Source organism: Dendrobates tinctorius, unplaced genomic scaffold (genome assembly GCF_039654945.1).
Source record: "Dendrobates tinctorius isolate UK_male_01 unplaced genomic scaffold, ASM3965494v1 ptg000129l, whole genome shotgun sequence".
Classification (NCBI taxonomy): Eukaryota; Metazoa; Chordata; class Amphibia; order Anura; family Dendrobatidae; genus Dendrobates; species Dendrobates tinctorius.
The window spans coordinates 49,688,082-49,714,291 of NW_027361797.1; the positions used below are offsets into that span (position 1 = coordinate 49,688,082).

General features: G+C 46.7%; 1 protein-coding gene across 1 annotated transcript in view; it reads left to right on the forward strand.

Annotated features, from left to right (window-relative positions):
• The window catches only part of LOC141047804 (cytochrome P450 2K1-like), a 53,977-nt gene extending 47,383 nt beyond the window's left edge, over positions 1–6,594 (forward strand). Inside the window, exon 9 of the mRNA XM_073543121.1 lies at positions 5,390–6,594. Within this exon, the coding sequence (XP_073399222.1) occupies positions 5,390–5,577 (188 nt within the window). The 3' untranslated portion in view covers positions 5,578–6,594. The remainder of the gene's footprint in view (positions 1–5,389) is intronic.
• The last annotated feature ends 19,616 nt before the right edge of the window (positions 6,595–26,210 follow it).

Here is a 26,210-nt window from a genome sequence, read left to right on the forward strand (position 1 = left end):
TCCGCACAGACAAAACACTCGCTCATGTGTAAGTGGGGTTAGGTAACGTCAGCTGATCCCCTGCTGTGTGTATGGCAAAGTGTCCTGCTCCCTCCACAGTCAAACAAACTCAGATTTACACCTGGCTCCAAGTAGGCCTCGGCCTACTACCTGATTTTCCCTGGGCTCCGACACCGCCAGTTGGTGCTCGGAAGTGCTGTCCACACAGAAAAACACACTCGTTCATGTGAAAGTGGGGTTCGGTAACGTCAGCTGATCCCCTGCTGTGTGGCAGGCAAACTGCTGCTGCCTCCAAATTTTAGCTACTTCAGATTTAAACATTCTCTGATTTGGCCTCTGTCTCCACTCTGTCTCTAGTATTTCCCCTGACCTCCAACACCGCCAGTTCCTGCTCACAGTTGCCATCCACGCATTCCACACGTGTTCCTGTGTTACTGGGGTTCTGTTACGTCAGCAGATCCCCCAATGTGTGTCTGCCACTGTCTCCTGCGCTGTCCACCTTCCCACTGCAAGCGGTGGGAATGTGGACAGAGCAGGAGACATTGGCAGACAAACATCAGGGGATCTGCTGACATTACAGAACACCAGTAACACAGGAACACGTGTGGATCGGGCAGACGGCTACTGTACGCATAAACTGGCGGTGTTGGTAGTCACGTGAAATCCTGGAAACAGAGTGGAGACAGATGCCTAATTGGAGCACGTTGACAGTCTGTTGTAGCCTACAAACAATCTAAAACTACCACCAAGTAGGCCTCGGCCTACACCATGATTGTCCCTGGGCTCCAACAACGCCAGTTGGTGCTCGGCAGTGTCTTTGGCACGGGGACTCCCTGTTGCCCAGCCTGGTTCCAGCACACCTGCTGTTTCCGGGTAGTGTCAAGGTCACTATGCCACCAATCCGTTGTCCTGTCGTCTTGCGGCCGGGTTAGCTGACTCTACGGTGCCTGCAGTTTAGGTGACTCCTATGTGGGCTGCGGGAACTGGCACTGAAGGCTGGATCCGTAGTGCCAATGGGACATGGACCCCCTGTAGGACTGTGGGTTTCGGTAACTGCGGCCGGCTTGCGGCCTGGCTACTTTGCTTTCAATGGGTACCTTCTGCTACCCACCCGGGTTCCAGCACTGTCTGCTGGTTCTCGCCAGAGCCTTTGGCCTAGGTGCCTCCATCTCGGTATCCGAGGTCCAGCACCGTCATCTGGTCCTTGGTAGTGCTTTCTAGCACAGATACCTCCTGCCTAGTAACCGTGGTCCAGCACCGTCAGCTGTTCCTCGGTAGTGCCATTGGCACTTGTAGCTTTTGCTACCCATCTGGGTTCCAGCACCGTCAGCTGGTTCTCGGCAGTGTCTTTGGCATGGGGACTCCCTGTTGCCCAGCCTGGTTCCAGCACGCCTACTGTTTCCGGGTAGTGTCAAGGTCACTATGCCACCAATCCGTTGTCCTGTCGTCTTGTGGACGGGTTAGCCGACTCTACGGTGCCTGCAGTTTAGGTGACTCCTATGTGGGCTGCGGGAACTGGCACTGAAGGCTGGATCCGTAGTGCCAATGGGACATGGACCCCCTGTAGGACTGTGGGTTTCGGTAACTGCGGCCGGCTTGCGGCCTGGCTACTTTGCTTTCAATGGGTACCTTCTGCTACCCACCCGGGTTCCAGCACTGTCTGCTGGTTCTCGCCAGAGCCTTTGGCCTAGGTGCCTCCATCTCGGTATCCGAGGTCCAGCACCGTCAGCTGGTCCTTGGTAGTGCTTTCTAGCACAGGTACCTCCTGCCTAGTAACCGTGGTCCAGCACCGTCAGCTGTTCCTCGGTAGTGCCATTGGCTCTTGTAGCTTTTGCTACCCATCTGGGTTCCAGCACCGTCAGCTGGTTCTCGGCAGTGTCTTTGGCACGGGGACTCCCTGTTGCCCAGCCTGGTTCCAGCACGCCTGCTGTTTCCGGGTAGTGTCAAGGTCACTATGCCACCAATCCGTTGTCCTGTCGTCTTGCGGCCGGGTTAGCCGACTCTACGGTGCCTGCAGTTTAGGTGACTCCTATGTGGGCTGCGGGAACTGGCACTGAAGGCTGGATCCGTAGTGCCAATGGGACATGGACCCCCTGTAGGACTGTGGGTTTCGGTAACTGCGGCCGGCTTGCGGCCTGGCTACTTTGCTTTCAATGGGTACCTTCTGCTACCCACCCGGGTTCCAGCACTGTCTGCTGGTTCTCGCCAGAGCCTTTGGCCTAGGTGCCTCCATCTCGGTATCCGAGGTCCAGCACCGTCAGCTGGTCCTTGGTAGTGCTTTCTAGCACAGGTACCTCCTGCCTAGTAACCGTGGTCCAGCACCGTCAGCTGTTCCTCGGTAGTGCCATTGGCTCTTGTAGCTTTTGCTACCCATCTGGGTTCTAGCACCGTCAGCTGGTTCTCGGCAGTGTCTTTGGTACGGGGACTCCCTGTTGCCCAGCCTGGTTCCAGCACGCCTGCTGTTTCCGGGTAGTGTCAAGGTCACTATGCCACCAATCCGTTGTCCTGTCGTCTTGCGGCCGGGTTAGCCGACTCTACGGTGCCTGCAGTTTAGGTGACTCCTATGTGGGCTGCGGGAACTGGCACTGAAGGCTGGATCCGTAGTGCCAATGGGACATGGACCCCCTGTAGGACTGTGGGTTTCGGTAACTGCGGCCGGCTTGCGGCCTGGCTACTTTGCTTTCAATGGGTACCTTCTGCTACCCACCCGGGTTCCAGCACTGTCTGCTGGTTCTCGCCAGAGCCTTTGGCCTAGGTGCCTCCATCTCGGTATCCGAGGTCCAGCACCGTCAGCAGGTCCTTGGTAGTGCTTTTTAGCACAGGTACCTTCTGCTTAGTAACCGTGGTCCAGCACCGTCAGCTGTTCCTCGGTAGTGCCATTGGCTCTTGTTCCTTCTGCTACCAATCCGGGTGCCAGCACTGTCTGCTGGTTCTCGCCACAGCCTTTGGCCTAGGTGCCTCCATCTCGGTATCCGAGGTCCAGCACCGTCAGCTGGTCCTTGGTAGTGCTTTTTAGCACAGGTACCTCCTGCCTAGTAACCGTGGTCCAGCACCGTCAGCTGTTCCTCGGTAGTGCCATTGGCTCTTGTAGCTTTTGCTACCCATCTGGGTTCTAGCACCGTCAGCTGGTTCTCGGCAGTGTCTTTGGTACGGGGACTCCCTGTTGCCCAGCCTGGTTCCAGCACGCCTGCTGTTTCCGGGTAGTGTCAAGGTCACTATGCCACCAATCCGTTGTCCTGTCGTCTTGCGGCCGGGTTAGCCGACTCTACGGTGCCTGCAGTTTAGGTGACTCCTATGTGGGCTGCGGGAACTGGCACTGAAGGCTGGATCCGTAGTGCCAATGGGACATGGACCCCCTGTAGGACTGTGGGTTTCGGTAACTGCGGCCGGCTTGCGGCCTGGCTACTTTGCTTTCAATGGGTACCTTCTGCTACCCACCCGGGTTCCAGCACTGTCTGCTGGTTCTCGCCAGAGCCTTTGGCCTAGGTGCCTCCATCTCGGTATCCGAGGTCCAGCACCGTCAGCAGGTCCTTGGTAGTGCTTTTTAGCACAGGTACCTTCTGCTTAGTAACCGTGGTCCAGCACCGTCAGCTGTTCCTCGGTAGTGCCATTGGCTCTTGTTCCTTCTGCTACCAATCCGGGTGCCAGCACTGTCTGCTGGTTCTCGCCACAGCCTTTGGCCTAGGTGCCTCCATCTCGGTATCCGAGGTCCAGCACCGTCAGCTGGTCCTTGGTAGTGCTTTTTAGCACAGGTACCTTCTGCTTAGTAACCGTGGTCCAGCACCGTCAGTTGGTCCTCGGTAGTGCCATTGGCTCTTGTTCCTTCTGCAACCCATCCGGGTGTCAGCACTGTCTGCTGGTTCTCGCCAGTTTCTCAGCCTTCTTGTACCTTCTGCTACATTTCCAAGATCAAGCTTTTTGAAATTGTCTTTGGTAATCCTTATTGATCTCCATGACGATGACCCTGATGATGACGACCCTGAAGACCACACCAAAGAAGACCAGAAATATGACCCTAAATAATAAGACCAAGAGGACAAAGAACATGAAGACAACCACCAAGATACAGAACAAAAGACAGAAGAACAAGAAGCAAAAGCAGAAGAACAGAAAGCAGAAGAACATTAAGCATAAGACAAAAAATCAGCATAGAAGAAATCAAAATTATAAGCAGAAGAAGACTAAGCAGTAAATGGGGGTGAGTCCGTTCCTCCTCGTGGTACCCCTGGAAAATGCCTGCTGCTGCAGGCCAAACTGAACGTGGACAAATCCTGTTGTAAATCTTTTGTGACAGGAAGAACGTAAGGTGTAATCTTATAACTTTTATAGATAAGTACTACAGGAATGCCTGTCACCATAAGAAAATGAAGAAAAAGAATAATAGGAAGAAGATGAAGAAATAGCATATGAAAATTAATAATAGCTGAATAAGAAGAATATGAAGAATGGAAAAAAAAAATTAATGGGAAGAAGGTGAAGAAGAAGATGAATAAGGTGAAGAAAAAGTTGATGAAAAAAATGCTACTGCTGCGGATCATGAAGGAGAAAGTGTGGGAGAAGTACAAAAGAAGGTGAAGAGCATGGAAGTTGCGAAACACATATCTGACTAAATATAAAAAAGTTAACATAGTCAATATCTTTTTAACACCGAACGTCTTGAAAAAAAAATTGGAATTAATGCTATGCCATGTGATTTGAATAAACCACTATGCTTTTAATGTCTCCTCCACCTCCCACAATACATTCTACATGATTCTTATTTGTTTTCAATTATGTAGAATTAGCCAACAAGGAAATAAAGGCCTTTTTTTAATTCTGATACCGGAAGTCCCATTGACTTGAATGGGACTTCCGGTATCGGAATCGGCGATACCCGATATTTTTTTTCGTATCGGGCGATACCATCCGATACGATATTTTTGGGTATCGAACGGTATCGCTCAACACTTCTCATGATATGTTGATTGTTCATGCTCTCAGGTACTTTAGCTCATGAAGATCAACATTCATTTCTAAATAGCATAACCATATCTGGGGCAAAGAAAGGGAGCAAAGTCAAACTTTTCATCCCTTTTCAAGAACTTGCTCTTCAATTGGCATCCTTGTGGAGGATGAAGTATTGTCGTAATATTCTATGTAAGCTGGGGCATGGTCTAGATATGAAACATCTTGGAGTAATGAACAAGAAACAATCAGTCAACAATGCTTTCCAGGGGGTTCTAGTAAACTTATGTGACTTCGTGGAGGTTTCCTTTTTTTATAGGCTTGTAGTCATTTAGAGAAAGTTAGAAAGTATGAATTATGTCTAATTTATTTAATTACTACAAGTGTTGGAGTCAAAATCTACTTTCAACATGATATTGTTAACTCACTTATCCAATTTCTGCAGGAAGAAGAGCTTGCGCTGGGGAAAGTTTGGCCAAGATGGAACTTTTCCTGTTTTTTACTGGACTTCTTCAAGCATTTACTCTCTATCCGCCTCCAGGAGTTTCCAGAGAAGACCTCAATCTCAAGCCTCGTGTTGGATTCACATTAGTTCCGACACCATTCATGACTTGTGCAAAGCCAAACGATTAGTTTGGTGTGAAACAGAGACAACACAGAGACTGATGTTTTTGCTTGATTATATTTTAATATATTTAATGTTGTACTTTCTTTTAAAGCTATCAAACCTTAGTAGAGTAAATCTTTCAATGATCTCTTATTATCTTAATGGTCGATTTAAACTAATGAAATCTTGTTTAGTTTTAGTAAACGCTTATAGGATTTTTTTTAGATTAGGGGTATCTTCTGGCACAAATCTAAATGTTTATGCGCTGTAACTGCGCATAGTTTATATTTTGTAAGATTTTTTTTTTGCTTTTTCCTGACTTTTTTTCTGGGACACAAAATAGAACTTTTAGGATCCCCATACACATTAGGTTAAAGTTGGACAAACATATAATCCTTAAAGGGGTCTTCGTTACCGTAAAATGATGTCAGGAGATAAAAAGTATGGTCGTAATCAAGGTAAATGCTGTAAGCCCTTCTCGTCTGTTTCCATTAAAAAGTTAAACACCAAACATACAGTACATATATTTTGGGACAACAGGAGAGATAGTTGTTGGTCGATTGAGTGTTGTCTGACCTTTTTCTAGGTTTATCGGCACTTGTAGATCACTAATCAGGGTCTTTGGGCTGTTCCCCATCCCCTTGACTAATAATAATGCAAATATTCAGGAAAGTGAAGTCCTGCAAATGGTCATTATACCCAATGGCATAAGACATAAGACAGAGGAAAGTTCTCTAAGGTGCCTCCAACTATAGGAACATATTGTAATTGCTGCTGTTATTATTGCTCAAACATGCAGGGCAATAATGTAGATATATAGAAATGTATCTCCTCATATCAGAATATTATTGTATGTAAAAAATAATAATACTATTAAGGTCTATAGCTAGAGAAAATTCTCTTATACATTATAGTTGAATCCTGGGAAAGACATTACTAAAAAATTAATTATTTAAAGGGAGTCTATCAGCCCAAACTGACATTATAAAGTAAGCATATAGCTTTGTAAAGGATATAACCCCCTATAAAAAAAATATCAAACATTTATTGTTCTAATAGCTGCTTCTGTTCTGTAGAACCTAAAGCATAAGCAATTGGGGGGCTTACTGAACCATTACACCCACTAGTTTTGCATGCTCCTGTTACTGGTGATCAATAGCGCTGGCTACATTGTCAGCAGTGAAAGCTCAAGAAAGCCTGTGCTGTAATTCAGCAGTGACAGAGGTGGGAGCATATGTAAGGTTAGTTTCACACTAGCGTTTGGCAGGGCTGCGGATGGCATCCTAATTCCTTCTTGCTGCCTCCGTTAAACGCCGCCCACTGCCGCACCTCTTCATTTTGCTCCGCCTACATCTGCATGCGTCCTGCGTACCCTATCTTTATCATTGGGTGCGCAGGCCATGCGAATGTATGCTGATGCTGTCGCATCCGCAAGCATCGTTTTGACGCATCAGCCGACCGCAACAAAATGCAGCTTGCTGCGTTCGGCGCAGCATCAAAACGACGCATGCTGATGCGTTAACATACATCCGCATGGCCTTCGTACCCATTGTTAAAGATAGGGTATGCATGACGCATGCAGATGTAGGCAAAGCTAAAGGAAGAGGTGCGGCAGTGGGCAGGGCTTAACGGAGGAAGTAGGCTGCCATCCGCAGCGCTACAAAATGCTAGTGTGAATTCAGCCTAAAGCAGGTAAACGGATGCAGTAACGCAGAGGCACAGATCAAGGGTTAACAAGAGTGCGGTTTAATTGACAATAATGAACTCCTCGCAGGGAGATAACAGGAAGGGGGAAACAGGTTAAACAGTGTAATTGTGGTTCAACACAACAGTCTTTCTATCGACTTTAACTTATCGTGACTCCGCTGTCCTTTATTTGCTTGCAGTCCGATGGATGATGGGTTGCCAGCAGAGGCCGACACTGCATCTTCAGGCTTCCCCGCCCAACACACAGTCTCGCTTCTGGCGGCAGCGGGGGTAGTCACTGGTTTTGCCCTTTGAGACCCTAGTCCACTGATCTGCAGAGCCGAAGTGTGAAGCTCTGTACAAGTCTCTGCTTGGCGTGTGCTCCCCTGCGCACTCACCGATAACTGGATGCACGCACCCCGGTGTTTCACTTGGCGCTCGTCCCTCAATACACCCGTGGGTACCTGAAAACCCACACCGCGCTGCTTCACTCGGCGCCCATCTCTCTGTGCACCCACTGGTAGCTGGGAGTCCTCCTTGAACCCTTACCGGATCTCTGCTCTGCGTTTCAACTTGCTATGCAGTGCGCAGCTGGTCCCTACTCTCTATTCCCTCCGGTAGCAACTCTCTGCCTTTTCCTGTGCTCGACTCTCCTTCCCCTTGCTTACCACACCCCTTCTCTCAAGGTCATGGGTACTGCCGGCTCACATTTCCTTCCCCCTGCAACACTGGACACGGCCTCGGCAGTTCCGGACCCCGTGTCTCATAGGTACCCACAGACTGCTCTTCTTCCTTACGCATATAAAACCAGTGGGTGGAATGGTGAACTTGGCCTCTTGGCCAAGCCACTGGTGCACTAGTCTAATCCTCGTATGTGATTGAACTTTACCACTCTATCACAACACTTGTTGCGGTAGCCTACAAGGGACATTCACAGGTTTTGCCTTATAAATATTGATAGAGACAAAAATAATGATATGCACATAAGGCCTTATTCTTAGCTCCACCTAGACCCTCTGGCTTACCATCTTCACAGTGTCAGTCTTTACTATCGCCCACTCTCCAGATAGGGTTAAGATTGCTTCCCAAAGGTGAACATATCCATCCCAGCCTAAGAACTGCACAGGCACTAAGCACGAAGTTAGCTACAAAAGTGCCAAATCGCATCAAAATTTTGGCTCAACCAAATACACGAACCAAGGGGTGGCATTAGGAAGGGGAAACTGTTTATCATGTGCAGCAAGTTTCTCTAAGTCTATCACAGGGCACAAATCAGATTATCTAAAGCTGACAATGAATTGAGGCTTGCAAAAGACGTCAAAAGCAATAATAAAGGATTTTGGGGATATGTCAAAAGTAAAAGAAAAGTCAAAGATGCTATAGGATTTTTACAGGATGAAAATGATGAAATGGTAAGACAGGATGTTGAGAAGGCCGAACTTTTAAATTCCTATTTTGCATCTGTTTTCTCTCAGAAAGGAAATGTAACAGTAACTGTTCTTCACTGTCCTATTAAGGGAATAGAAGAATCCAGGATATCTATAAACAGAAAGATAGTGAGGAAGCACTTAGCTAACCTAAATGAATTCAAGTCTCCAGGTCCAGATGAATTACACCCCAGAGTACTGAAGGAGATGGCAGAAGAAATTTTTGAACAACCTCTCCATAATCTTTGAAAATTCTTGGAGAACAGAAGTCCCAGAAGACTGGAGAAGAGCAAATGTTGTTCCTATCTTCAAAAAGGGGAAGAAGGTTGACCCAGGCAACTATAGGCTGGTGAGTCTGACTTCTATACCAGGAAAGATCTTTGAACAAATTATTAAACAACATGTATGTCAGTACCTGGATAAGAATGAAGTGATTAACCCTAGAACGCATAACCATAGAAATCTACACTTTCACTTACCTGGGGCCTTTTAGGTCTGTGTGCAAATAACATGGAATAACTCAAATAAAAATACTTTTCAAAGTTTATTTGAAAACTAGCTGAAGAGCCCGGCGCTGCCCGGGCATAGTAACTAACTGTGGTTAGTTATAACTAATTATAATTATCCTCCATCCCATAGGACCGTGCCCATATACTCATCGTACATATCCTCCATCCCATAGTCGAGTGCCCATATACCCATCACACATCCTCCATCCCATAGTCCCATGTCCATATACCCATCACACATCCTCCATCCCATAGTCACATGCCCATATACCCATCATACATATTCTCCATCCCATAGTCCCATGCCCATATACCCATCATACATATTCTCCATCCCATAGTCCCATGCCCATATACCCATCATACATATTCGCCATCCCATAGTCGAGTGCCCATATACCCATCACACATCCTTCATCTCATAGTCCCATGCCCATATACCCATCATACATATCTGCCATCCCATAGTCCCGTGCCCATATACCCATAATACATATCCTTCATCCCATAGTCGAGTGTCCATATACCCATCATACATCCTTCATCTCATAGTCCCATGCCCATATACCCATCATACATATGCTCCATCCCATAGTCCCATGCCTATATACCCATCACACATCCTCCATCCCATAGTCCCGTGCCCGTATACCCATCATACATATGCTCCATCCCATAGGCCTGTGCCCATATACCCATCATACATATCCTCCATTCCATAGTCGAGTGTCCATATACCCATCAGATATCCGCCATCCCATAGTCCCGTGCCCATATACCCGTCATGCATATCCTCCATCCCATAGTCCCGTGCCTATATACCCATCATACATATCCTCCATCCCATAGTCCCGTGCCCATATACCCATCATAGATATCCGCCATCCCATAGTCCCGTGCCCATATGCAGTACCCATCACACATCCTCCATTCCATAGTCAACCATTTTGACATCATAATGAGCGGCGGGGCTTGCAACCTATGATGAATCAGCATTGCCAAGGCAACCATTGTGACATCATAATGAGGGGCGGGGCTTGATACGCACACACTGTTTCCCCATTATGTAGATAGGGGCATTATGACATCATAATGAGGGGCGGGGCTTGACGCACACACACTTTTTCCCCAGTATGTAGACGGGGCAAAATCGTTTGGTGAATTGGAACGCGCGGGGTTAAAATTTCACCTCACAACATAGCTTAGGACGCTCTCGGGGTCCAGATGTGTGACTGTGCCAAATTTTGTGCCTGTAGCTGCGACGGTGCGGATGCCTATCCCGGACATACGGACATACATACACACACACACACACACACACACACACACACACACACACACACACACACACACATATATATACATACACACTTTGAGCTTTATATATTAGATTGCAAAGTAAGGATGCATTCCCACTAGCGCTGGAGTGACCCCAACTAAGGCTGGCGGAATCCCGGCATTCTGGCAGCCTTAACTGGAGTTACCAGGAGGTCAGATCCATTATGGATCCCCTCCTGGCGGACCCCAGCGCCAGTGGGAACACAGCCTAAGATGTGAATATTTCAAAACATTATAATTATGTGCAAAAAACAACAAAAAAGTAAGTACATGGGCTTAAAACGCCCAATATATGGATTCTATATAATTCTTTATAATAACGATTTTTTTGTCTAAACGCTTTTTATATAAAAATTGTAGTAAACATGGTGCAGGAATGTTTCTTTTCAAACTTTCCATTTCAACTTTACTGATGACCCCAACAATTTTCACATGTTATCTGTTCGAAAGAATGTTCCTTGTAGACATTTTGGCCACAAGTAGTACAGATGCGCTCAGATTTCCATTCCTTCTTTGTTGGACAAATATAACAACGCTTTCTTTTTTTCTCTCTTGGCTCTGGATGTTCCTGAAAATGTATACCACATCGGATCATAGCTTCCGTAGTTTGCCTTAGCAAGCATTTTGTGTTGCTTCGCTCCAGCATGGTAGGCATTAAAAGTTCATAGCAAAGTTCTGTCAAGAATAGACGTCTCTTGTCCTTCCTGTTGGCATGGAATTCTGGATGAGTTTCACTATAAACAATATAGGTATTGAAGACTGACACATCAAGCATATTAGAAAAAATGACTACAGGCCAACGTTTTGTCTGCCTCTTGCACGAATACTCTCTAATCATTTCGTCCATCTTGTCCACACCTCCTTTAGTTTTATTATAGTGCAGGATGATTTCTGGTTTCTGTTTCCTGTCATTGGTGTCAATACTTCCATCATGATGCATGGTACTCAGTAATATCAATGATTTTTCTTTCTTCGCTTTATAAGACACCATTGTCGCTTGATTGCAGAAACCAAAAACACTCTCAGAAAGTGTTCGCTGTGGATTGTGCTTCATGATTGGAGGAATTTCTCGGTGGTCTGGCTTCATAGTACCAACAAGTGTAAGTTGTTTCTGAAGCAAAAATTTGCCCAGTTCAAGACTGGTAAAGTAGTTGTCCATTGTTATATTTTTTCCAGAATTGAAAATTGGTACAGCAAGTGTTTTTACTCTGTCAGAACATAGGTCTTTCTGGACCGGAGCATGAACTTCTTTGCCACAGTAAATCAGACCATTCATCCCATAATAGCTTTTGAGGGAGCCTCCTTCTCAAGATCACATGACCATGTAGTCAGGCAGAATCCACACACTTCACAGCAACAGCAGAGCCATAAAGACTGAGTCGTAAAGACAAAGTCTTCCCCAGCAACAGTAAAGACAAAAAGACTGCGGATCACATGTAAACCTAGTACAGGCCTAAAAGGCCCCAGGTATGTGAATATGGGGTATTCCCAAAAAAGAGTTGTTGCACCAAAATGTCTGTAACATAAAAATATATTAACAACTGGAAATTACTAACAACTATATATCTGAGGAATACCTAGAGTTTGAGAATTCTAACTAAAGTAATCTTGCAGAAAAGAGAAAACAATTAGCCTAGCAGGCCTGTGAGGCCCCAGGTATGCGTTCTAGGGGTTAAACAGAGTCAGCATGGGTTTGTAACTAATAAGTCATGTCAGACTAACTTAATTTCCTTCTATGATGGAATCACTGATTGGGTGGATCAGGGAAATGCTGTAGATATAGTATATCTTGACTTCTGCAAAGCATCTGACAAAGTATCTCACACAATCCTTATTGAAAAAATGACTAGGTATGGAATGGACAAGGCAACTGTTAGGTGGATTCATAACTGGCTTAGCGATCGGACCCAAAGAGTGGTCGTAAATGGCTGCACATCCAGTTGGAAGAATGTCTCAAGTGGGGTACCACAGGGCTTTATCCTGGGCCCTGTATTGTTCAACATCTTTATCAACAATTTAGATGAAGGAATTGAGGGTAAACTGATTAAATTTGCTGATGACACAAAGCTAGGAGGGATAGCTAATACTAGAGAAGAGAGAGAGAGGATTCAAAAAGATATAAATAAACTGGAGCAGTGGGCAGCAACTAACAGAATGGTTTATAACAGGGAAAAATGCAAAGTACTACATCTGGGCAATAAAAATGAAAAAAGCATATACAGAATGGGAGGAATAGGGCTAAGCCACAGCACATGTGAAAAAGACTTGGGTATACTAATAGATCACAGACTGAATATGAGTCAACAGTGTGATGCAGCAGCAAAAAAGGAAAATGCAATTCTAGGATGTATTAACAGAAGCATACAGTCTAGATCACGTGAAGTCACTATTGCCCTCTACTCCTTTTTGTTCAGACCTCATCTGGAATACTGTGTCCAGTTTTGGGCGCCACATTTTAAAAAAGACATCAACAAACTGGAGCAAGTTCAGAAAAGAGCGACCAGAATGGTGACTGGTCTGCAAACCCTGTCTTATGAGGAAAGGTTGCATGATTTGGGAATGTTTAGCTTGCAAAAGAGAAGACTGAGAGGAGACTTAATAGCTGTCTACAAATATCTCAAGGGCTGTCACATTGTAGAAGGATCATATTCATTCTCATTTGCACAGGGAAAGACTGGAAGCAATGGGATGAAACTGAATAGGAGGAGACACAGATTAGATATTAGAAAAAACTTTTTGACAGTTAGAGTGATCAATGAGTGGAACAGGCTGCCACGAGAAGTGGTGAGTTCTCATTCAATGGAAGTCTTCAAACAGAGGCTGGACAGACATCTGTCTGGGATGATTTAGCGAATCCTGCTTTGAGCAGGGGGTTGGACCAGATGGCCCAGGAGGTCCCTTCCAACTCTACGATTCTATGATTCTATGATTCTACTTAGTGTAGGCCTTTGTGGTGTATTTAGCTCATAATCTGCTTCGATTGGTTTCATGCTAAGTTTAAGTCAGAAGGAATAATAAATCTGCCCCAATATATAATGATTACAAAATAAAATATAAATATTAATTTCTAATTTAAGGAGTCAACCATTTTTTTTGGTAGAAAAGTTCCCCTATTATGATCTATTCATAGTCTATGTAACTGTTGAGCTTGCAATCTGTGAACAACAATAAAAAAAATTTCCTATGATGTCACAGCTAGGAATAAAACTTAACATACTTTCAATTAAAAAAATAAATGGCCTACCACGAAAATGTATTAAAATGATTGGTGCTTCTCAAAGACAATACTGCTACTAGTGTAAAGAGGAGGAACATCAATTAATACTGGACTAATCTGTGTTAGGCGTCGGGTTCCTGCAGCTGCACAACAGGAATCCAGAGCCATGCAGCCAGCGGTCTCCCATTCCCCTCCGACCTCTCAGGGACCTGCACAGCAATCTCTGTGATCCAGACGCCCTGCTCAGACCAGTTCTCTGGGTCTGGTTGTTGTTGCTGCCACCTCTGGACCAGCAATAGTAGCGCAGCCTGCTCTGCAGCAAGCTACTCCAGAGGCTGTCCTCTCGCCGCGCTACTGGGCATGCTCACGAGATGATATCCCAGTGGATATCGGGAGTCACGTGCTCAGGTCCTCCTGATCTGATTGGTCCATCTCAGAGATCTGGAAGGTCCTGAAAGCGTACGGCTATAAAAGGCCTGCATGGCCGCTCGGCCATGCGCTAGTATAGACACTAGATGCTAAATGTGTGTATGATGATGGATGTATGGACTTGCGAATGACTCATTATGATTCCCTTCCCTCTGATATTATGTATGTGGACAGGGAACTAGTGTTAGAGTCAGGGCCAATCAGTGGCACGTTACAGGCCACGGTCTCCATCTTCACAGTGCTAGCGTCCGACGGTGTGCCTGTCCGGGCATTGTCGTATTGCGGCTAGTTTAGTCGCCGCGCTGCAGTCAGCAGCAGTAGGGGCGTTCGCGGTAGCGACGCCGCACGCACGGTAGGTCAAGACGGTCTTTGACCCAGAGTCTAGGGCCTAGTCCTGTGACCGATTATCGTGTGTGCACACCACTGAGTCCTGTGAGGTCAACAGGCTCGGTATTCACGTTTATGTTCCAAGCGTCTCTGTGGAGATAACAGAGTACGCATTCAACTCGTGTGCGATATACCGCCATATTGTGCGTCTGCCATTATCTAGCAGCGGTGTAACACCTACTATACGGTGGACCCCGGGTGGCGAACGCACTTATTATTTATTTATTAGTGCGTTCCACTGTCCCTAACATTATACTAGCGCCAGGGTCTGGCTAGTAATGGAGGACCTGCAGCAGCTACAGTGGTACATTCGGCAGCTGGAGAGCAGGTTGGCGGCTATTGAGAGCTCCACCTCAGCTGCGAATGCTACAGTGGCCGCTGCTCAGGCAGTCGCAGAGGCTGTCTCACGCGTGTCCACACCCATGCCTATGCCGACAATAACCCGCCTCCTGTTGCCCGATAAGTTTTCCGGTGACAGCACCGCCTGCAGAGGTTTCGTGAGTCAGTGCTCTATCCAGCTTGAGTTACTGGCCATGAGATTTCGTACAGAGCGGGCTAAGGTGGGGTTTATTGTTTCTCTCCTATCAGGCAGGGCGTTAGAGTGGGCTATGCCTTTATGAGAGCGTGATGATCCCGTGGTTTAGGGCGCTGCTCAGTTCCTCACGGCCCTGAAGCAGGTCTTTTTGGGACCACAGATCACGCACGACACCTCTCTTCAATTATTGGCCCTAACACAGGGGTCTCTCTCGGTCAGCCATTATGCTGTCCGATTCCGAACATTGGCTTCCGAACTGGACTGGCCTGATAAAGCTCTCGTCCCTGTGTTTTGGATAGGGTTAGCGGAGCATGTCAAAGATGCTCTAGCAACCAGAGAGGTCCCCGCAAGCCTGGAGGAATTGATTGCCATCTCCACCCACATTGATCTCCGGTTTACGGAGCGTGGGCTGGAACGTGTGCAATCCAGACCAAGGGTTAACTTGGCTCCCACCTTCTCCGAGCCACTAAGATTTCCCGCTCAGGAGCTTACACCTTCTGAACCTATGGAGGTGTCTCGCGCCGACCCAAGCCACATCTGGTGCGAAGCTCCGCATGTTGTTACTAGTGCCGGCAGTTTGGTCACTCGGCTAGCACATGTCCTCTGCGGTCGAAAAAACGATCACGTCCAGTGGTCGTAGGTGGTGGTCTAACTAATATGAAACCCTTTTCTCCCAAACCAGTATTCCGAGGGACCTTAGATAGCAGGGCTTCCACCTGGGAAGTAGAGGTCACGGTGGATTCTGGGGCAGAGGGGAAATTTATGTCCTCGACCTTCGCCCTAAAGCACGCTATTCCTCTGGTGTTACTGCCCCAACCCCTGACCATCAGGGTGGTTAATGGTGCACCTTTACCATCTCAGGTGACCCACCAGACAGCACCACTCGGTCTCTCAATCTCACCATCCCACCGTGAGATTTTGTCCTTGTTCATTTTGCCTGATGGCATCGACCAGGTGCTTCTCGGAGTTCCCTGGCTCCGTTGCCATTCCCCTCATATTGATTGGGCTTCAGGGAATATACTGGGTTGGAGCAAGGATTGCGAGGGAAGGTGCCTGAGGGGTAGTGTTCAGGTAGCTTCCACTGAAGTACCCGCGGATCTCTCCGCGCTTCCCAAACCGTAACATCAGTACGCGAACGTTTTCTCTAAAAAATCTGCGGAGACGCTTCCGCCGCACCGTCCTTACGATTGTCCGATAGATCTATTGCCAGGCACGGAACTTCCTAGAGGCTGCGTGTATCCGCTATCACTCCCCGAGACGGAGGCTATGTCTCAATATATCCAGGAGAACCTGGCAAGAGGTTTTATCAGAAAGTCGGCGTCGCCGGCTGGTGCAGGGTTCTTCTTCGTGCAGAAGAAGAGCGGAGAGTTACGTCCCTGCATTGACTACAGAGGTCTCAACGCCGTAATGGTTAAAAATAAGTACCCTCTTCCGTTGATCTCTGAGTTATTTGACAGGTTGCGAGGGGCCCAGATCTTTACAAAATTAGATCTACGGGGGGCGTACAACCTTATCTGCATTCGCGAAGGAGACGATTGGAAGACAGCATTTAACACCAGGGACGGCCATTATGAATATCTGGTCATGCCCTTCGGCCTCTGTAATGCGCCTGCTGTCTTCCAGGATTTTGTTAACGACGTCTTCCGCGATATGCTCACTACCTCGGTAGTGGTCTATCTGGATGACATCCTCATCTTTTCGCCAGATTTGACCTCCCACCGGAGAGACGTCTGCAGGGTCTTCGAACGTCTGCGGGCGAACTCTCTTTTCGCCAAGCTGGAGAAGTGCCAGTTTGAGCAGGAGTCCTTGCCGTTCCTGGGCTACATCATCTCGGCCCAGGGGTTGGCTATGGATCCGGCCAAACTGCAAGCGGTAATGGACTGGCAGGAACCACATTCACTCAAAGTGGTGTAGCACTTTTTGGGGTTCGTCAACTATTATCGCCAGTTCATCCCCCACTTCTCCACACTGGTAGCTCCTCTGGTTGCGCTCACAAAGAAAGGAGCTAATCCTAAGGCTTGGTCTGAACAAGACTCCAAGGACTTCTCGTCTCTAAAATCCCATTTTGCTGGCGCTCCCATCTTACACCGTCCCGATGTGGATAAACCTTTTATCCTAGAGGTAGATGCTTCTTACGTCGGTGCAGGAGCAGTCCTTTTCCAGAAGGATGCTCAAGGTCGGAAGTTTTAGGAACGGCGGAAAGCACTAAATAAAAATATAAATAAAGTGTGTTCGCCGAAAAGTTTTAGGAACGGCGGAAAGCACTAAATAAAAATATAAATAAAGTGTGTTCGCCACTCGAGGTCCACCGTGCGGTAGGTGGTATAACCGCTGCTAGACGGTGGCAGAGCAATATGGCGGAGGTGCGCACGGGGTTAGCCTTCACCCTGGTGCGCAGAGCAATCGCTGTTTAGTCACAGAGATGGCAAAAACATAAAGTACTGAGCCTGTTAGGGGCACAGGAGCTCAGAGCAATAACACACACGGTAAGCGGTCACAGGAATATCCCAAGATGGCGGCACTAAGTCCTTCTAGACCTACCGTGTGTCCGAGTATATAGCGTCGCAGCCGCGAACGCTCAAGTGGGCTGCTACTGCAGCGCGGCGTGAATACTGCCGCTCAACAACACTGCTATGGCACAGGCGCAATGTCGGACGCTAGCAGCTGAGTATGGAGCAATAGCGCGCTGGCACTGGTAGTAACTCAATCCCTCACACAAGCATATTATCAAAGGGAAGGGGTTTCAAATGAGTCATTCACCAGATCATGCATCCATCAAACATTCACTCAGCAGCAAGTATGTCTATACTAGCGCATGGCGGAACAGCCATGCGCGCCTTTTATAACAGCCGGGACCTTCCGCACGCCTCCAGATCTCTGAGATGGACAAATGAGATTTGGAGCAGGACCTGAGCACATGACTCCCGGGAGATCGTCCCATGAGCATGCTCAGTAAGAGGACAGAAGGACTTAGCCTCAGGAGAGATTTGAGGGTCTGGATTCCTGCATAGCGACCGCAGAAACCTGACTCTTAACAGGAAGCATCCCTGCTTCTTTTTCTCTAAGACCTTCTCACCGGCGGAAAAGAACTCCATCGGGGACAGGGAGCTGCTGGCAATGAAGTTGAGCTCTACTTGACCCGGCTTCAGGTAGTGCCAGAGCGCCCGACAAGTAGAAAATGGGTGACAGCCCCCTGTGTCACCTGCACCATTGTCTGCTCCTGCATAGGAGGTGGGGAACCCCAAGGACAGTACGATCTCTCGGGAGTTGTAGCCCCATCTTAAGCCTGCCTAGAGGTGCCTCTCCCAGGCTCGTTCATTTCTCAAGCAGGGTTCATCCTGCTCCCTTCCTTCTCAGATCACACCGATGATGTTGGCCATCCAATTTTGAGAAATATAACCTTGATTCCAGTCGTCAGCTCTTGCAGCTTTCGAGGCAAGTGTTTTATCTCTGCTGCCCGCTGGTGAGCGATATGTGATGACGGGTCCCAAACTCTACTATGGACCCCCATCTCCGCTGCTGGTCATATTTAACAACCTCCCACTGGGATGACAACTGTTGGTACCTTGTAGTTAGTGGGCCCACCTGCATTTCTCCAGCCCTGGTCCTGGCTCGCCTCGTTCTCTCTTACGACCAGCCTAGGCCCGCATTCTGCTCACTAGTTGCTGGATCCTGGCTTTCCCATCTGCAGTCACAAGAGCCCCAGTGGTTAAGGCTGCGACCTGATTTTGGGCCTTGGTGGTTCTGAGAAATCATCCAGTTCCGGACCACGTGCTACTGCCACCTCTACTGTCGGCCCAGCTTGGTCTGGCTCCAATATTCCTCTTGTCACTCCCTCTGGAGTCTCACAGTATTCTGCCATCTTTGTCGCCTTATTGCCCACTAAGCACGCTACACTCTATAGATTACTCATTCAATCCAGAAAAAAATATTTGAACTTTTTTTAGATTGTTATATACCACTGAAATGTACCCCAGAGCACATGATACTCTATTTATGAGTGATTGAATAGCAAACATTTTTCAATGCTCTTTTGGATTGTTGTATACCACAGAAATGTAACAGAAAGCACATAATACTCGATAGATGAGTAATATAATACCCAAAAAAGTCAACATTTTTTTGAGTGTTACATTCCACTGAAATGTACCCCAGAGCATTTAATACTATATGGATGAGTAATTGAATGCAGAAAATTTTTTTAAAAATTTTCAGCGCTTTTTTTTAAGTGTTATATACCATCAAAATGTAACAGAAAGCACATAATACACTTTGGATGAGTAATTAATTACAGAAAAAAGTTTCAATGATTTTTTGGTCTGTTATATGCCATAGAAATGTACCACAGAACATGTAATAGTATGTGGATAAAAAATTGTACATAAAAACATTTATCAATTCTTTTTTGGACTGTTATAACTCCGATATGTACCACAGACCACGTAATAGTATATGGATGAGTCATTGAATATTTAAAAATGTTTCAACGCTTATTTTGAGTCTTATACAATACAGAAATGTACCATGAAGCGCCTAATACTCTATGGATAACAAATGTTAGGGACGGCAGAACGCACTAAATAAAATAAATAATAAAGTGCGTTCGCCGCTCGGGGTCCACCGTGCAGAAGGTGTTATAACTGCTGCTGAGTAATGGCAGACGTGCTATATGGCGGTATAATGCGCATGGGTTCAACTTCACCCGAAGTGCGCAAAGCGGACTCTGTTAACTCACAGAGGCGCTGCAACATAAACATACAAAAGCTGAGCCTGTTAGTGTCACAGGCCTCAGGTAAATGCACACACGGTATCTGGTCACAGGAGCAGGACCCAAGGCAGAGAAGCTGTGTCCGTCTCGACCTACCGTGCGTGCGGCGTCGCTACTGCGGATGCCAAGGAGGGCTGCAACTGCAGCGCAGCGTAGGACACTGCCGCTAGTCGACAAAGCAAAGAAGCAGGCGCAATGTCGGACGCTAGCACTCTGGATGATGGTGTAGTGGCTTGAGGCGTGCCACGCGCTGGCGCTGACTCTAATCTAAGTCCCTGTACACATTCGTAATATCAGAGGGAGGGGATCTTAATGAATCATTCACAGGTTCCTACATCCATCATCATTCACACAGTAGCAACTAGAGACTATACTAGCGCATGGCCGAACGGTCATGCGTGCTTTTTATAGCCGGGACCTTCCGGAAGCTTCCAGATCTCCAAGATGGACCAATGAGATCTGGAGCAGGACCTGGGCACATGACTCCCGATCTCCAATGGGAGATCGTCTCGTGAGCATGCCCAGTAGGAGAACAGAGGGACTTAGTCTCTGGAGAGATTTGCTGCAGAGCAATCTCCTCTGCTGTAGATAAACAGTAGGAGACTGCAGAATGTGAGGCTCTGGATTCCTGCAGAGCAGATGCAGAGACCCGACGCTAAACAACAATATAGTCAATTTTTTTGCCAAAAAAATGAAAATGTGGTCAAGTGCCGCAGCTAGCTATATATTTAGCAACGGACTGCAAAGCCCTAATCCCCGCCTAGAGACTGTATTCAGCCATTATCTCTGCTTCTGCAACTCTCTGTCCCTCCCTAGGTTAAATGCAGATTGTATCTTATACAAACAGCAAAGCACAAAATTAGCCCTTGCAAAGACTGTTAGTATGATGGTTCAGCTTCAGCACCAGTATCAACCCTACAGGACTCTGATTCGTTAAACCGTGCACACACGTCTGGACAAGCACTCTTTCCATCCAATAACAATTGTCACAGCACTGTGCAATGGCATCAGTGTGCCAGGCCTGGTGGCGACTACCCTTTAATAACCCTTGATGATGTTACATGGCTGGCCAATCACAGTAATGTCACCACCACTACCAAGATGGCTATAGCATTAAATTGATGATCACGCAATCCCTGCATGCTTATTGGCTGTGTAACAGGCACCAAACATGCGGGGCTGAGATTCAAGTTTGAAATTGTGCACCGGCTAATGTTCGATGAGTGACGAGCACATCTGAGCACCCAGATACTCAAGTCATATCCAAGTATCACCGCGCACGTTTGTTCATCCCTAATAGTAACCCGAAACTTATCAGAGAGCACAACACGTTATTAACGTAGGCATGTATCACAAAATCTTACAAGTTATAGATTGTTACATGTGTACAGGATCAGAGAGAATAACAACACAAGAATATATCACCATGACCATCATCAGTACAGAAACACATCACCAGAGTCACTTCAAGTAAAGAAGTACATCATCAAAACCTCCAACAGTACAGAAACACAACCTGACAACCCTCATCACAATACATACACCAGAACCACCAACAGGATATGGTACATTAATTGTATCATCAGGTCAGACCCTTGTAGAAGGGAGGACCAGGCTGCGAATGCTGCTGAAGAGCCGGGTCCAGAACTGTTGGGGCCAACCTTCGGTTGCAGGGCGAAGCATATTAAGGACGAGACCCAAAGAAGTGACATGTCATTTCTTTCTGCGGATTCAAAACCGCAGCTTTTCCGCAGTTAAAAATCCGCAGCATGTGCACAGCAGATTGCAAATCACATAGATGTACATGCTACTGTACACTGTCTGCAGAACTGCTGCAGATCAGCTGCAGCCAAAACCGCAGCGGATCCGCAGCAAAAACCGCAGCGTGTGCACATAGCCTAAAAGGGATTTTCTACCTATACCGAAAACCAGGGGTGAAGTTGTGTTTGGAAAATGTGTGAAAGGTGACAACCCCTTGGGCCTTATCCTCTACACCTGCCTTTAAATTTACAGGAAGTTAGGTAAAAATGAAGGCATCAAATCAAAATAACCAAGATCCGATGTGTCAAAAAATACTAATAAAGTGCCAAGCTAAAAGGACATCTATAAGGTTCAGTACCATATAATAGAAGCAGAAAGAAAAAAATGTACCCAAGAACCAATAATAATAAAAAGTTCAAAATTTTATTTACCAAAAAACAACAAAAAACAGAAAAAGTTATTAAGAAGTGGGAAACCAAAACAATGGCACCAACTACCCACCACACGTTATACAGAGGTTGTACATAAGAATTGATGGGATAAAATACTTCACAAGGTAATACATACAAGGAAAAAAAAAAAAATTCCTAGTGGAAAAATGTTCTCCTGAAGGAGTGTGAAGAGCTATTAAAGAAGGTCAAGATGGTACAAACATTACCTCTGGTGGGTGAGGGTGCCTGCCCCTACGCACGTTTCAGCTATTGCCTTCTTTTGTACTTTTTATTATTATTGGCTCTTGCGTACATTTTTTTCTTTCTGAACCTGCCTTTAAATATTGTAAATACTGGCAATAACCAAGTAATAGTTTGGTTGTTTTTATGAACCTCGTTTCTCCTTGATTTATTACTTCCCTGGTTCTGGAAGAGGAATTCCTGGAGTCAGAAAAAGATTGCGGCCCTGAAGTAAGTGTCATGTACCTAGCACAGAGCAGTACATCGGGACTGGGACACATGTTGTCTGTAGTATGCCAAAGCGAGTGGGAACAGAGCCTCGTCCACGAATACCTTGCTTGGCCATCTTACAGGAACACAATAAAAGTATTCAATTTGCCTATGGTGCCACTGCTGGGAATACAATTTTACACAAATTCAATTGAAAAAAAAATTGAGCTACCCCTAAAATACATTAACTTGATTGGTCCTCTAGAATGAGAAAATGCCTCGGAGCTGTGTGCCGATCTCCGCCAATGAGCCCTGCGCCAATCACAGCGCAGGAACCATGGGCCAGCTGACGTCATCCATAGCCTCTGATTGTTCCTGCGCTGTGATTGGCCCAGGGCTCCTGCGTTCTGATTGGCTCAAGGCTCCTGCACCACCAAAGCACTGAAAGCAGCACCACGGAGGAAACCAGTAAGAAAGTGAAAGTGTGTGTGTGTGTGTCTGTGTATGGGTGTGTGTGTCTGTGTAAGGGTGTGTGTCTGTGTATGGGTGTGTGTGTGTCTGTGTAAGGGTGTGTGTGTGTGTGTGTACAGAACACACATGGGAGGCTGCAGTGGGATACCGTGATAATGGGAGGCTGCAGTGGGATACCGGGATGATGGGAGACTGCAGTGGGATGATGTGGGATGATGGGAGGCTGCAGTACTGTACTGTAGAATGATGGGGGCTGTAATGGAATGATGGGGGTGCTGTATTGGGGACTGTAAAGGGATGATGAGGGCTGCAATGGGATGATGGGAATATTTGGGGCTGCAAAATGATGATAGGGCTGCTACGGTAAAGGAACTGCTATGGGTGATTGTTACGGTAGCTGTACAGTGTCCGGTGTCAATTATTTTTCTTGAGAAAATAAGACACCCCCCCCCCCCCCCCCGAAAATGAGACATGGTGCAACTTTTGGAGCAAAAATTATTATAAGACGGTGTCTTATTTTTGGGGAAACAGGGTAGATGAGGGGGAACCTCAAATTATACTGGGCTAATTCTCTAAGTCATGTCCTACAAGGCAAAACCTGGCACAATTGTTGCGAAGGGGACCCATTTTTCCTGTGTAGACCAATGTTGGAGATGGTAATTTCTAGGCTTCCATAGATGTAATTGTCAGACTTGTCATAAAATGGAAAATCTTTTCAGTCTCTTGCCCACCAAGTTCTGTTTAGATGATTACATTGGTAATTTATTAAAACCTTCAATACACAAAATTTAATGCAAAAAAGCACAATAGATGTAAAGTTCATCCTGCTATAACTGCAAATCAATTTGTTTGTGTCCCCAAACATTAGTATGTGAACTTTACACCATGGCACTTGTACAGCTGCAGAACAAATAAGATAAAAATTGCAAAGGATATTCCTTTACCCCACTGTGCACATCACATTATAATACACTTGGCTAGAGATGAGCGACTTTGCCTTTTTTCGGGTCGAGTCGGGTTTCATGAAACCCGACTTTCTTAAAAGTCGGGTCGATCGAAATCGGCCTACTATAGGGAAAAGTCGGGGGTCGTTCCGACTGAAACACGAAACCCAATATAAGTCAATGTGGAAGAAAAGTCGGCAGTGAGAAGAGGACAGGAAACACACTTACAGTGCCCATTTGAATGTCAAAAGCATAAATTCTTATTACTGAAGCTTGTCACCCTTTATTTACTTCATAATACTAGTTACGCATTGAAAAATGGGGGTTATTTGGCTAAAGTTGTGGGGGAGTAGGGCTGGCTCCAGGTTTTCATGTGCCCTGGGCCAAAGAGCGCCCCTTTAACACATACCACAACTCATGATGCTCCGATACGGCAGAGAAATAGTGGTATACTACAATGAAAAATACTTCACTTTTTACATCTCATGACTGATATCCATTTTAAATTCTCCAATAGCTCCAAAAACGGACAATATATTACTCCATACAGTATTATGGCCAAGGCATAGTGCGCTATACAGAGTAATGAGGCCCATCTATTTCTCCATACAGAATCATTGGTGCCATATAATGTTTGAAACAGTATATGATGAGCTCCACATAATGCTACATTATATGTTGGTCCCCATGGATGACGCTCCACTGTCTTATGGGCCCAAATAATGCTCCATACATAATGGGCCCCATTTCTAATGCTCTAGTGTATAATGTGCACTGTAAATGCTGCTCCAGTGTCTGATGTCCACCTTTGGAATGTTCCAGTGTATTGTGGGCCCCATCTATCATTCTCCAGAGTATAGTGCTCCCCAAAAATTGCTGTCCCAACCTTGAAAACAATGAAATAAGTCTCCTCGCTAGGGAATCCCTGTACTAGTCTGGACTCCTCGTCGTCCCCATCTTCCATCTCACTGCACTTGGCTGTTTAGGCAGAGGGCGTACAGATGTGATGTCATTGCGCTCTCTGATCAGAATATTAGTGTCAGGAAACGCAGAAGACGTCATGGCGGTGGAGCAGGGAGAGGTAAGTATTTCAACCTTGCAAGTGCTGTGATCCTGATCAACCAGGGGGGGCCCACTCGTTGGCGACGGCACTGGCACAGGGCCCCTGATAGTACGGCGGTGTGTCTGACGGCGGGTGGGCCGAACCTGCACTTTCATCTGCAGCTTCCTCTTTGTCACCGTGTAAGGTGGAACAGTATATGGGAAGGGTAACCTGAGTTTCATCAGGGTCAGATTCAGGCTGTGTAGAGTGCGAGGGGAATGAAGTGGTCTGGGTCACTGTACCAGCAGAATCATCGAGCAGTGGCTGGGCATCAGTGCACTTGTGGCGCCCTCAGGAGTACGGTCGCCACAGTGGCATTACCTTCCTCCTAGGGAGTGTGATGTCATGCTTGGGAGCAACGAAGGATCTCTCTGGCAGGTTAACTGATTGGGCGGCGTTATTCCCACGAGTCACGACCCTCCAAACAGCGTCTATGAAGGCAAAGTGTTTGTTTTAAGTGGGCAGTATGGTTGCAAAGCTGAACCTTAAAGGAATGTCCAGAAGGGCACCACCAGGAGTGGAGCCTGCGGTGTAATTAGACTCAACACGGGCAACCTCAACCATCCAGCCACCGAAAAGATGCACACATTGCAAGCTTAATTCCGTTAACGAACTAGCCTCCGTCATGCCCCCGCGGTCCACGTCCAGCTTACTAGAGGGACACACGAGGCTCTGGCACGCGAGATTGGCCAATAACTGGTGTGTCAAGGCCTTACATGTCCGTGGCTGCATGCGCGCTACACTGAAAGGGCCAGCATGTGTCGCTTACAGGTGCAGATAACCCGCTGAACACCGTTAGTGATGGGGATCTGGGATTACAATTATTACCTGCGAATGATGATTTCCCAGGAAGTGCAGGTCAACCGCAGTTCCGGAATTAGGCCTAACCGTCCTTCCTGAAAAAATGAAAAACTTACGTGAGCAAACCACAGGTGCTGTAGCTTGCTTAACAGCTCGCCAGGCCCAGTATGGATTACACGTGATTGCACAAAGGTGAGAAAGGGTACCGTATCACCGGATAACATGTATAGATAGTATAGTTTACACATTAAAAATATATGTCTATAGATCAGGAGGCAGGCTCAGACGGTGTCAGGCCCAGTATGGATGATTTGACAGCCCAGACTACACAGCGGAGGAGCAGTGAGAGGTAAAGATTGCAAATGCTGGGGCCCTGCCCAAGCAAAGGGGGCCCACTCGTGGG